The 12,780-nt window shown below is 37.7% G+C and overlaps 1 protein-coding gene across 2 annotated transcripts in view; it reads left to right on the top strand.

The window, feature by feature from the left end:
- nrn1a (neuritin 1a) overlaps positions 1 to 12,179 on the top strand; it is a 69,418-nt gene extending 57,239 nt beyond the window's left edge. For both annotated transcript variants that reach the window (XM_061965016.2, XM_061965015.2), the window contains exons 11-12: positions 2,344 to 2,491; positions 10,591 to 12,179. In XM_061965016.2, the coding sequence (XP_061821000.1) occupies positions 2,344 to 2,491; positions 10,591 to 10,819 (377 nt within the window). In that variant the 3' untranslated portion in view covers positions 10,820 to 12,179. The remainder of the gene's footprint in view (positions 1 to 2,343; positions 2,492 to 10,590) is intronic.
- Positions 12,180 to 12,780: the final 601 nt, after the last annotated feature.

Raw genomic sequence — 12,780 nt, 5'->3', positions numbered from 1 at the left:
AGAAATAAAAATAATAATAATTTAAATCAATTTTTGAAAATCATGAGTCGGGATGAATAAAATCGTGATTCGGATGTGAATCGATTTTTTGTGAACCCCGATTAGGGGTGTGAATCTTTGGCCACTTAACGATTCGATCTGATTCGGAGTCCTGCATTCAGAATAGTTTTGATTCAGAATCGAATCTCGATTCAGAGCAATTGTCCCAATGTATTATTTGGTATAATGATTATAATGACACTATTGCACAACAGGTTACATGTTAGAAAAGCTCCTTCTTGTTGATCAGGATAAATAGATTCACACAGATAGGTTCACACCACTATTAGGGGTGTGAATCTGAGGGCACGTAACAATTTGATCTGATTCCGATTTCTGGGGTGACGATTCGAATCAGAATTTACTCTTTTTAAAAATGGATTTTAATGAAAAAATAAATAATGTGTATATACATATATACATATATATATATATAGATGAACTGTACAGTGCCAGGTGCCTCAAAAAGGCCCAAAACATCATAAGGGACCCATCTCACCCTGGACATAAACTTCTTGAACTGCTGCCCTCGGGCAGGAGATACAGGACAATAAAATGCCGGACAAACAGACTTAAGAACACTTTTTACCCGAGAGCAATAGTGTCGCTGAACACAAGACGACAATAATGACTGTGCATGTGAGCTGTGTGCTTGCTATTTTTATGTATTTTTATCTATTTATCTATGTTCTTATGGTTTTATGTGTTATGAATTTGCACTAAATTAGTTTTGCTTACAATTTCGTTGTACAATGTACAATGACAATAAATATATATTATATTCTATTCTATATTCTATTCTATATATACTGTATATATGCATATATATATATTAGAGATGTCCGATAATATCGGCCTGCCGATATTATCGGCCGATAAATGCTTTAAAATGGAATATCGGAAATTATCGGTATCGGTTTTTTATTATCGGTATCGGGTTTTTATTTATTTTATTTTATTTTTTTATTTTTTTATTAAATCAACATAAAAAACACAAGATACATTTACAATTACTGCACCAACCCAAAACACCTCCCTCCCCCATTCACACTCATTCACACTCATTCACACAAAAGGGTTGTTTCTTTCTGTTATGAATATTCTGGTTCCTACATTATATATCAATATATATCAATACAGTCTGCAAGGGATACAGTCCGTAAGCACACATGATTGTACGTACTGTTAGTACACTAATAGTACTAACCTTTAACAGTTAATTTTACTCATTTTCATTAATTAATAGTCTCTATGTAATTGTTTTTTATATTGTTTTACTTTCTTTTTTATTCAAGAAAATGTTTTTAATTTATTTATCTTATTTTATTTTTTTATATTTAAAAAAAAAAAGGACCTTATCTTCACCATACCTGGTTGTCCAAATTAGGCATAATAATGTGTTAATTCCACGACTGCATATATCGGTATCGGTTGATATCGGTATCGGTAATTAGGAGTTGGACTATATCGGATATCGGCAAAAAAGCCATTATCGGACATCCCTATTATATATATATATATATATATATATATATATATATATATATATATATATATATATGTATATTACAGACTAAAAGTTTGGACACACCTTCTTATTCAATGTATTTTCTTTATTTTTATGACTATTTACATTGTAGATTGTCACAGAAGGCATCAAAACTATGAATGAACACATGTGGAGTTATGTACTTAACAAAAAAAGGTGAAATAACTGAAAACATGTTTTATATTCTAGTTTCTTCAAAATAGCCACCCTTTGCTCCGGTTACTTTTTCGCACACTCTTAGCATTCTCTCGATGAGCTTCAAGAGGTAGTCACCTGAAATGGTTTTCACTTCACAGGTGTGCTTGAAGCTCATCGAGAGAATGCCAAGAGTGTGCAAAGCAGTAATCAGAGCAAAGGGTGGCTATTTTGAAGAAACTAGAATATAGAACATGTTTTCAGTTATTTCACCTTTTTTTGTTAAGTACATAACTCCACATGTGTTCATTCATTGTTTTGATGTGACAATCTACAATGTAAATAGTCATGAATATAAAGAAAACCCATTGAATGAGAAGGTGCGTCCAAACTTTAATATATATATATATATATATATATATATATATGTATATATATATATATATATATATATATGTGTGTTTTTTGTTGTTGTTTTTTAATGGATTTTTGAACATTGTGAATTGATTTAGAATCGGCATGAATAAGAATCGCGATTCGGATGTGAATCGAATTTTTTGTGCACCCCTAATACACACGATTTTAACGGTTTTTATTTTGTCCCCGCCCCTCATCGCCAGTGTGGCTGCTGCACTCGGTGCTGGTCAGCTCCGCCCACTGCGACGCCGTCTTCAAAGGCTTATCGGACTGTGTGCTGCAGCTGGGAGACAACATGGCCAACTACCCCCAAGACCTGGACGAGCAGCAGAAACTGCACAAGATCTGCAAGTACGAAGCGAGCGCACACACACACACACACACACACGCACACACACACACGCACACACACACACACACACAAGCCACGCCCCTTCCCTGGAACCATGTCCTGGTGAACGCTTAACAAAAAGGCTATCTTAGAGTGTATAGGCTCCGCCCTCTGGCATCTCTACAAGCTTTTTTTCCAGCTACTCACCGCCGCCTCCTGTGGGGGAAAGTGGTACTGCGGAATCACTCCAATTAAAAGGACAAAATTACTTCTTTTTATGCATTTTTACGTCACATTACTGTGCATAATTTAGATATGACACAAGTTTGTAACGTGCATCTTATTGGGGACACCATAAGACCACCTCCATGTTCTCTTCGCTGCAGCAGATGGCACACACACACACACACACACACACACACACACACACAAAAACACACACACACACGATTGTTTAATTCAGTGACAGCTTCATCACAGCAGTGAGGGGGTGTGGCAGGTGGGCCTACTTAATACGCCTCCTCACACACACACACACACACACACACACACACACACACACACACACACACACACACACACACACACGTGTACATTGTGTGTTAATTGGTAGGAGATGTAGTGCAGACACGCCGGGGTTCGGCAGGTCAACATCAATAAAAGAGCAGATTGGAAGATTGGATTAGATCCCACGTGCACGCCTCGCTGAGCTGATGGACGGGTGGCGTGCGGTGGGCGGAGCCTGAGCCCGAGATTAACGAAGAGCGAGAAAAAAGGAGGCGGCAAGCGTCTGCATGCACGATGAATAAAACATGAAGAATGGTAACGTTACAACCACTATCATGCTAAATAGCTAACTAGACAGATGCTAACTAGCTTCACTTGGTAATTGGATCTCTAAATAGGTGATAAGTTAGTAAGTAGGGATGGGCGCCAAATCCGGTACTTTTTTTGGCACCGACCGAATCACGTAAAATCCAACGGTACCTGGGTTCCGCGTGACGTCAAGCCCGGCTGCAGACTCAGCTGTAACTAGCTATGTGGCGATAAATGGCATACTTGCCAACAGGCCCGGCCCTAACCAATCTGGCGCCCTAGGCAAGATTTTAGGTGGCGCCCCCCCACATCGGCAGTGAAGTGTATATACTCACAAGAACCCGAATAGCTTTGTCTTTGACCTTTTTTTTTTTACTTACAACTATACCTAATATATAAAGGGGTGGAAAAGTGACGATTACCTGCAGGGCAAACATTAGCTAACCAGAAGGCAATAACAATGTAAACAAAAAACACCTGCTTAAAAGATCTAATACAAACATTTATATGCACGTACAACACTTAGAACTTTTAGCATATCAGTATGTGGAATTAAATTATGGAATGGATTAAGTAAAGAAGTTAAAACTTGTACTGATATGATCCAGTTTAAGAGGTTGTTCAAAATAATAGTGCTTACAGAGTACAAAGAAGAAGAATTATGAGAAATACTTTCAACCTTATTGAAAATAAGATATTCTTCATCTCAGTATGTTAATAATGACTGAATTAATTAATTAATTACATATTACAAAACTGTTGTATACTAATTCATAGATGTTATTTTATTATATAAAAAGGTCAGTAAATGATTCTATATATTTGTAAACGCTTTGAAGTGGGAAAGGGGTAGGATTAAATAAGCTTTGCTTCTTCCTACTCCTTTTCAGGCATGATGTAAAATGAAATGATATGAAATTGTGTGATGTATTATGATGTAAGTGTGTTCATGTTCCAAATAAACTAAAGAAAGAAATAAATGTCCCTGAGGAATGGTGGGAGTACTGTAATTACCTAATGTTACATTATTATTTTCCATAACAATTTAGCCCCCTCCACAATATTAACCCGACGTTAAAACAGAACTAGCTATTTATTGATTAGCAATTGCCGAATCATGTAACATTAGCTTAATGCTAAAAAGCCAGGTTACTATCACATTCTAACAGACAAATCATTTCATGTAGGCTAACGTTACCTACCTGCTACCTCTGTCTTTTCTCGTTTCTCCTCCTCTTCTTTTCTCTTTTTTCTTCCCTGGGCACCTGACAGTTTTGGCATCTTGTGTTGATTTTTTTGATGTGGTGACGTCCAAAAAGAGTCATGATACGGGAAGGGAGGGGGCGCACCGTGCGGGGGGAGGAGGGGGGGGGCGTAATGTTGTAACAAATAATATTTGTATTAAATAGGCTTTACTTTGAATTTTAATTAACGTGGGATTATTTTTTGTATTTAGAAATAACAGTACCAACTTTTTTTTTTTTTTTTTCCTCCAACATTTGTGGCACTGGCGTGGCGCCCCCTGATGGACGGCGCCCTTAGCATTTGCCTATACGGCCTATGCCACGGGCCGGCCCTGCTTGCCAACCTTGAGACCTCCGATTTCGGGAGGCGTGGTCGGGGGCGTGGGGGCGTGGTTAAGAGGGGAGGAGTATATTTACAGCTAGAATTCACCAAGTCAAGTATTTCATATATATATATATATATATATATATATATATATATATATATATATATATATATATATATATATATATATATATATATATATAAGAAATACTTGACTTTCAGTGAATTCTAGCTATATATATATATATGTGTTTATTTTATTTTATATATATATATATATATATATATATATATTTTTTTTTTTATATATATATATATATATATATATATATATATATATATATATATATATATATATATATATATATATATATATATATATAAATAAATAAATAAAATAAATACTTGAATTTCAGTGTTCATTTATTTACACATATACACACACATAACACTCATCTACTCATTGTTGAGTTATGGGTTGAATTGTCCATCCTTGTTCTATTCTCTGTCACTATTTTTCAAACTATGCTGAACACCCTCTCTGATGATGCATTCTGCTTCGTCTCCTTGTTGTGTGCGCAGTTGTGCACTGCACTCTTTAAAAGCCGTAAATGTCACATATGCATGTACAGTAGATGGCAGTATTGTCCTGTTTAAGAGTGTCACCACATTGCTGTTTACGGCAGACAAACTGCTTTACGGTAGACGAAAACGTGACTGTTGTTGTTGTGTGTTGTTGCCGCGCTGGGAGGACGTTAATGAAACTGCCTAACAATAAACCCACATAAGAAACCAAGAACTCGCCCTCGATCATTCTACAGTTATAACGTGATTGGGCAGGCATGCTGTTTATATTGTGGGAAAGCGGACGTGAAAACAGGTCAGGTCCGCATGGAGCTGGAGGGGGCGTGGCCTCCAGCTCGGCCAGAATTTTGGGAGATTTTCGGGAGAAAATTTGGTTTTCGGGAGAGGCGCTGAATTCCGGGAGTCTCCCGGAAAATCCGGGAGGGTTGGCAAGTATGATAAATGGTAATAATAGTAACCGCAGTAAAACTACCGACAGTTCGTATCACTCTTTCCAATTAAAATGATGGGAAAACCATGATTGATTACTGCACTTTCATAAACTCACGGACTTTACCATGAATTGATTAACGTGGACCCCGACTTAAACAAGTTGAAAAACTTATTTGGGTGTTACCATTTAGTGGTCAATTGTACGGAATATGTACTGTACTGTGCAATCTACTAATAAAAGTCTCAATCAATCAATCGCGAGCTTAAATATATACATTTTTTGGGGGCTTTATTTAACCAGGTAAAATCCCATTGAGATCAAAGATCTCTTTTCCAAGGGAGAACTGGCCAAGAGGGCAGCAGCAAGGTTACATTAAAAACAGTAAACAACACATAAAACATCACATTTACAACATTAAAACTTGCTCACATAACACATGTGCATACAGACAAGGTAGACTGCAATCCTTTCACAGAAGCTTTAAACTCATTTAAATGTAACAAGGGTTGGAAGTTGAAGATTCCATTGTAGGTTATTCCAAGCCTTCGGTGCTGAAAACCTAAATGCTTTCTTGCCCAGTTCAGTTCTTACTTTGGGGATGACAAATTGCAGAACATTCATTGAACAAAGATTGTGACTTCCTTGTTTCTTTGTTAAAAGACAAGATATATAAGATGGAGTGATACCCAGAATGATTTTGTAGATGAACACATAGCAATGATTGAGGCGTCGAGCACATAAAAACGTCCAGTTAACCATTGAGTATAACACACAATGGTGAGTAAGGGGAGCGCAGTTGGTGATGAATCTCAGTGCCCCGTGGTACACACTATCCAGCTTGTGGAGACAACCAGCAGTAGCATTCATGTACAACACATCTCCATAGTCAATAACAGGTCAAAAGGTTGTTTCCACCAATTTCTGTTTCACAGTAAAAGAAAAGCAAGACTTGTTTCTATAATAAAATCCCTGTAAAAGTTTCAGTTTTTTTTTACAACATGCTGAATGTGCTCCTTAAATGCTTACACGAAAACAAGAGTTATTAACGTCTTACCCCAATCTAAACGTAAAGAAACACATTACTGTCTTCAATTGTGCACATTGAACCTACAGGCTGCGCTCTCTTGGCACAGAATGATCGATCTTTACATTTCAACATTTCTGTCAATGAAGATTTGTGTCAGCCTGTGACACAGAGTCATTTTGATAGTAGGCTAACATTGACACTTACATCACGTGTTGCCTTCATTAAAACACTTATATAAGACTTTTAAAGTAATTTTGATAGTAGGTTAAAATAGCTAATATAGACACTTACATCATGTGTTGCCTTCATTATAACATTTATATAAGACTTTTAAAGTAATTTTGATAGTAGGCTAAAATAGCTATTATAGACACTTACATCATGTGTTGCCTTCGTTATAACACTTATATAAGACTTTTAAAGTCATTTTGATAGTAGGCTAAAACAGCTAATATAGACACTTACATCATGTGTTGCCTTAGTTATATCATTTATATAAGACTTTTAAAGTGATTTTGATAGTAGGCTAAAATAGCTATTATAGACACTTACATCATGTGTTGCCTTCGTTATAACACTTATATAAGACTTTTAAAGTCATTTTGATAGTAGGCTAAAATAGATAATATAGACACTTACACCATGTGTTGCCTTCATTATAACATTTATATAAGACTTTTAAAGTGATTTTGATAGTAGGCTAAAATATCTAATATAGCCACTTACATCATGTGTTGCCTTCGTTATAACACTTATATAAGACTTTTAAAGTCATTTTGATAGTAGGCTAATATAGTTAATGTAGACACGTCATGTGTTACTACCTTCATTATAACACTTATATAAGGCTCTACATTTTTTGCGGCTCCAGACATTTTTTTTTTTTTGTATTTTTGGTCCAGTATTGCTCTTTCAACATTTTGTGTTGTCGACCCCTGCCTTTATTAATAGAAAAATGATACAGTTAATTATTTTTTAATTTGCTGTGAAGAACATATATCAGAATACCGTACATATTTAATGACCACACACCATACACCCCCCCTACACATTTATATTACATATAAGATGTCCGGGTCCACTGGACCCGGGGCTAATAGAAGTGTGGAAATTGTTGTTCTGTGTACCATCCTCTCACACACACACACACACACACACACACACGCACACGCACACGCACACGCACACACACACACACACAGCAGGCCTAGACAGGAGGAGGACAGAGTGTAGGTACACATAACATCAGAGGGTCAAATGTGCGAGAAAATGAGAGCAGAGAGTGTTGAAAAACAATGTTGTAACCTTGTGTGAGAACCGCAGGTCCAGAAACACAAAAGAAGAATCCCTTTGGGATGCAGAAACTGGCAGAGAAATTTTCTGTGCAACGTTTATATTGTTGTTACTCAGCCAGCGTTTGTGGGTCTGATGGACCCGTTGCATTGTGTGGCTTTTAATGCCTCACAATCAAACACTTTTATGTTAAAATACTGAACAGATGTTTACCTTATCCCAATAAACATCTGTTCAGTATTTTAACATAAAAGTGTTTGATTGTGAGGCATTAAAAGCCACACAATGCAACGGGTCCATCAGACCCACAAACGCTGGCTGATTAACAACAATATGAACGTTGCACGAGGGTTGGATAAATAAATAGGCTAACTAGCGTGTTGTGGTGGCTAGCGATCATGTGTAGGCTGGCTAATTCGCAAACGATGGATAAATAGATATGATCTACTTAGCTATTATTTTTAAGTATACCAGGTCGCTTGAGAAGCCAACTAGCAAATTAAGATAGATAGTGTGATAATTTAGCACATTAAAATAGATTAATTGGGATAAAAAAAAATAGGCGAACTAGCGTTTTATAGTCGCTCGCTATCATGTGTACGCTAGGAAATTAGCAAACAGTGGATGAATAGATCGGCAGACTGGCTCCATTATGTAGTTAGCTATTATTGTTAAATAGAACAGCTAGCGTGAGAAGCCAACCAGCATACTAAGATAGCTAGCGTGATAAGTTAGCAAAATTAAACTAGATTAATTAGGATAGATATATAGGCTAATAGAGTGTTAAGGGTGGCTCGCCATCATGTGTAAGGCTGGCTCCATTATGTAGTTAGATATTCTAGTTAAATAGACCAGCTAGCATACTAAGATAGCTATGTGACAAGGTAGCGAGCTATCATAGTCTTGCTGGCGTCATACAACAACAAGCTAGTTTCCATCAGGCTAACTCACGTGATAAGGTACCAAGACAAGCTAACTTGCAAACAATGTATGGATTGATGGATAGATCAATTACAAGCTAGCTATCGTGCTAAGTTAAGTTGCTATCGTACAAAACGACTAACTGTCCTGACAAGCAATGTTCCCTCTAATTTTTCATGTGTGAGCAAAGGCAAAAACTCCCTGAGCATTGAGTGGAGCCCATGTGAGCAACATCAGACGTGCACACTGTGGCTACACCAGCAGCACACCTGTCCCAAACCTGACTAAATAACAAGTTCAATCTCCATACATCCATCCATTTTCTACCGCTTGTCTCTTTCGGGGTCGCGGGGGGGGTGCTGGAGCCTATCTCAGCTGCATTCGGGCGGAAGGCGGGGTACGCCCTGGACAAGTCCCCACCTCATCGCAGGGCCAACACAGATAGACAGACAACATTCTCTTATTATTATAATCAAATGACAGCAGTCATTTCCATGAGGTTATTTTCTAATATAAGTGTTTAGGCCCACTTACAATGACAATAACAAAAAATATTGTTTTTCATGAACTGTGTACTTGTATTGTTTGTCTGGGTGGAGGTCCTGCTTTGGAAATAACTTGTACCCCTTTCAGACATTGCATTTAGTTCCCATTAAAACATTCACATGTTGCACAATGAGATGTAAGCAGGGGATCATGTGTACATTCCTGCAACTTCCTGTTTGTAATTTTTTTTATTAGTATTTATTTAATATACTAACAGAATTTCATGGTTAATATTTATAAATGAAGATTCCTAATAAATGACACTAGAATAAGCACACATTTGATTGGTAAATCATAGTGTAACGACCTGGAATTACACTTTATGTGTGGTGTTGGAGTTGTCCGACTTTTTGTGTCTGTAAACGCATCACTGGCTAAGTGCCATATGTGCATGTGTTGGCGCAAGTGAGAAAGAGCGAGCGGCTGCTGTTGATATAACAAAGTTGCTTTTGGTCTGGTTTGTACTGCAGAAAATGACCAGTTTTGTTAGATATCATTTTTTTTTACTAATGTTTTGGTGATGTGTTTATGGCCGACAATAAAGAGTTTTGCTCCGTAAAGTGATCGATGGAATTCATGTCTTCAAAGCGTCTCAGCAGACGTTACAATATTTGAACAATGATGACAAAAACTGTTTTCTCTGTCGTGTCCGTGTGTCGAAAATTGTTATGCGCTTATTTTTTTATTTGATTTTGTGCGTGGCATAGATTTGCCGTGCGCACAGGACGCTTGAGCAGTGCGCAATTGCACAGGCGCGCACCTTAGAGGGAACATTGCTGACAAGCTAACTAGGTTGAGTTAAGGTAGCTTTAAAGATAGCTGAGTTAGCTGGTTTAACTCGCTGGCAAACTAAGATAAATTACGTTTATTTCTGAGTCCATGACAGTTTGAGGTTGCTAACAGTGCTTGTGTTGTTGTTGTTTGTGTAGCTACTGGGACGATTTCCACTCCTGCGCCAGCACAGCGTTGGCCGACTGTCAGGAGGGCGCCACCGAACTTTGGGAGAAGCTCAAGAAGGAATCTCGTAATCTGGATTTTCGCGGGAATTTGTATCAACTGTGCGGTGGGAACAACGGCGCCCCCGGGCGGGGGGTGTCCGGCGGCCTGGGGGTGCTACTGGCGGCGCTGCCAAGCGTGCTGACGTGGCTGGCCCTTTAAGACTCACAAAAAAAAAACCCACTCTGGAAAAGAAGGACAAAAAAAGAACCGAATCAAGACAAAGTGCAAACTAGAAAAAAGATGGATTCTCTTTGCCCTCAAGTTTGCCTTCCAGGCACAACGGCCCATCGCCACATCAGAATGATCGACCGCAACACTTGGAGGAATTCCAAAAGTATTCCAGTCAAACGGGAACGTTTGCTCATCAAGGTCTCCATGACGACGCCTTGTAACCGCCGGCGCCAGGCAGATCAGACGGAATATTGGGGTCTATTCAAGGATGCCGTGGTGAATGCCATCATCCGATTGGCGCCAAAAAAAAAAGAAGAAAGCCCGCCATCACACCAATTTTTTTGCTTTTTGCACCAAATTGTTGAGCCCTGCAACTTGACTTGCAAGGCTAACACGTTACAGTATTTGACTTTTAGCAGCTAGCTTGCTGACCCGCGAGCGGATTTTTTGTTGTTGTTGTCGTTGTTTGTTTGTGGTGGCAGACAGGAAGTGAGCGTTCAGCTTGTGGATGGATGTCGACCTGCATGATGTCGCTTGTCAACGCCTTTTGGGAAATGAGCACAAACGGCTAGGTGTTAGCTTAGCGTGTTAGCAAAGCAACACTAATCAACCAGGTGAAGCAAAGCAATCAACGTGAGCTGCGCTAATGCTCGCATTCAAATTAGCCAGTTTATGAATAAAACATGTTTTAGCTTAGCTAGCAAAGTCATATCGCCAGCTAACACTTTGATTAGCATTCAGGCAGCTAACAGTGACTAGCGCTTTTTTTTTTTAAAGTTTTGTTCGCGAGCAAACACTTTTGGCGCAAAAAAGCGTTTGAGCGCCAAGTGTTCACTCTAAGTTATTGATTTTTTAATATTTTTTTTATGTTTGTGCTCCTTTCCTGAAACCTTTGAGAAGTTTTCTTTGGATGTAAGTCGTAACATTAGCGTTAGCCTTGTGTTGTACACGCAGCAAAAAAAACAAAACACAAAGAGCAATACGGCGACGTCACGGCCAGTGAAGTAGCTCCAAAAAAACACCAATAAGATTCCATCAATCAATCAATAATAAATAGTGACCAGACTGTTGTGTTGAACTAAAAGACGTCATTGATTAATAATAATAATAATAATAACTTCTATGTCTTTGTTTGTTTGCTCGCAACTTTACCAATCATTCAGAAAATTATGAAGAATTTATTATGTACATTTAGAGGATTTTGAAAAAATGTATCATAATGAGAGGAGAAAAAAAAGATTATTATTATTATAGAAAGTTTTAACACTCCATTGATACAGATGATAGAAATATATACATAAAAGATTGACATGATTTAGTGCTAAATAAAAGAATGTCATGTTTGAAAGGAAGTGTGTGACGTCACTGTGGGTTTTCTTGTGTTGCACACACACACAAACACACAAGCCTCCCCACCCCCCCCCCCACCCCCCCCCCCCCACCCCACCCCACATACACGTTCTTGTACTTGTTACCTTCTTGAGATCTCCAAATAATGCCTACCTCTTTAGGACCACCATTTCTAGATATAAAAAGTATTTACAACATTAATAATATATACATATGGTACATATATATAAAAGCTTGTTGTGAAAAAAGAGTTGGAATTTTACAAGAAAAAGGTCACAATTTCACAAGAAAAACTTACAATTTGGGCAGTATCATAATAAAAGTCGTAATTTTACTCAACGCAAGTCAAAATTTTACAAGAAAAACTGAACAAGTGTGCAATATTATGATAAAAGTTGGAATTTTACTCAATAACGGTCGCAATTTTACAAGAAAAAGCTTAAAATGTTGGCAATTTTATGAAAAGAGTCGTGATTCTACTCGACAAAAGTCACCATTTTATAAGAAAACTTTTAAAATGTTGACAATATAATAATAATCGGAATTTTACTTTGCAAAGTTATGACAAAATGCATTATTTTACCCAAAAAATGTCACCA

This window comes from Nerophis lumbriciformis, linkage group LG07, assembly GCF_033978685.3.
Source record: "Nerophis lumbriciformis linkage group LG07, RoL_Nlum_v2.1, whole genome shotgun sequence".
NCBI classification, from domain to species: domain Eukaryota; kingdom Metazoa; phylum Chordata; class Actinopteri; order Syngnathiformes; family Syngnathidae; genus Nerophis; species Nerophis lumbriciformis.
The sequence above is the reverse complement of the archived record's forward strand: the minus strand, read 5'-3'. Positions and strand labels throughout refer to the sequence as shown.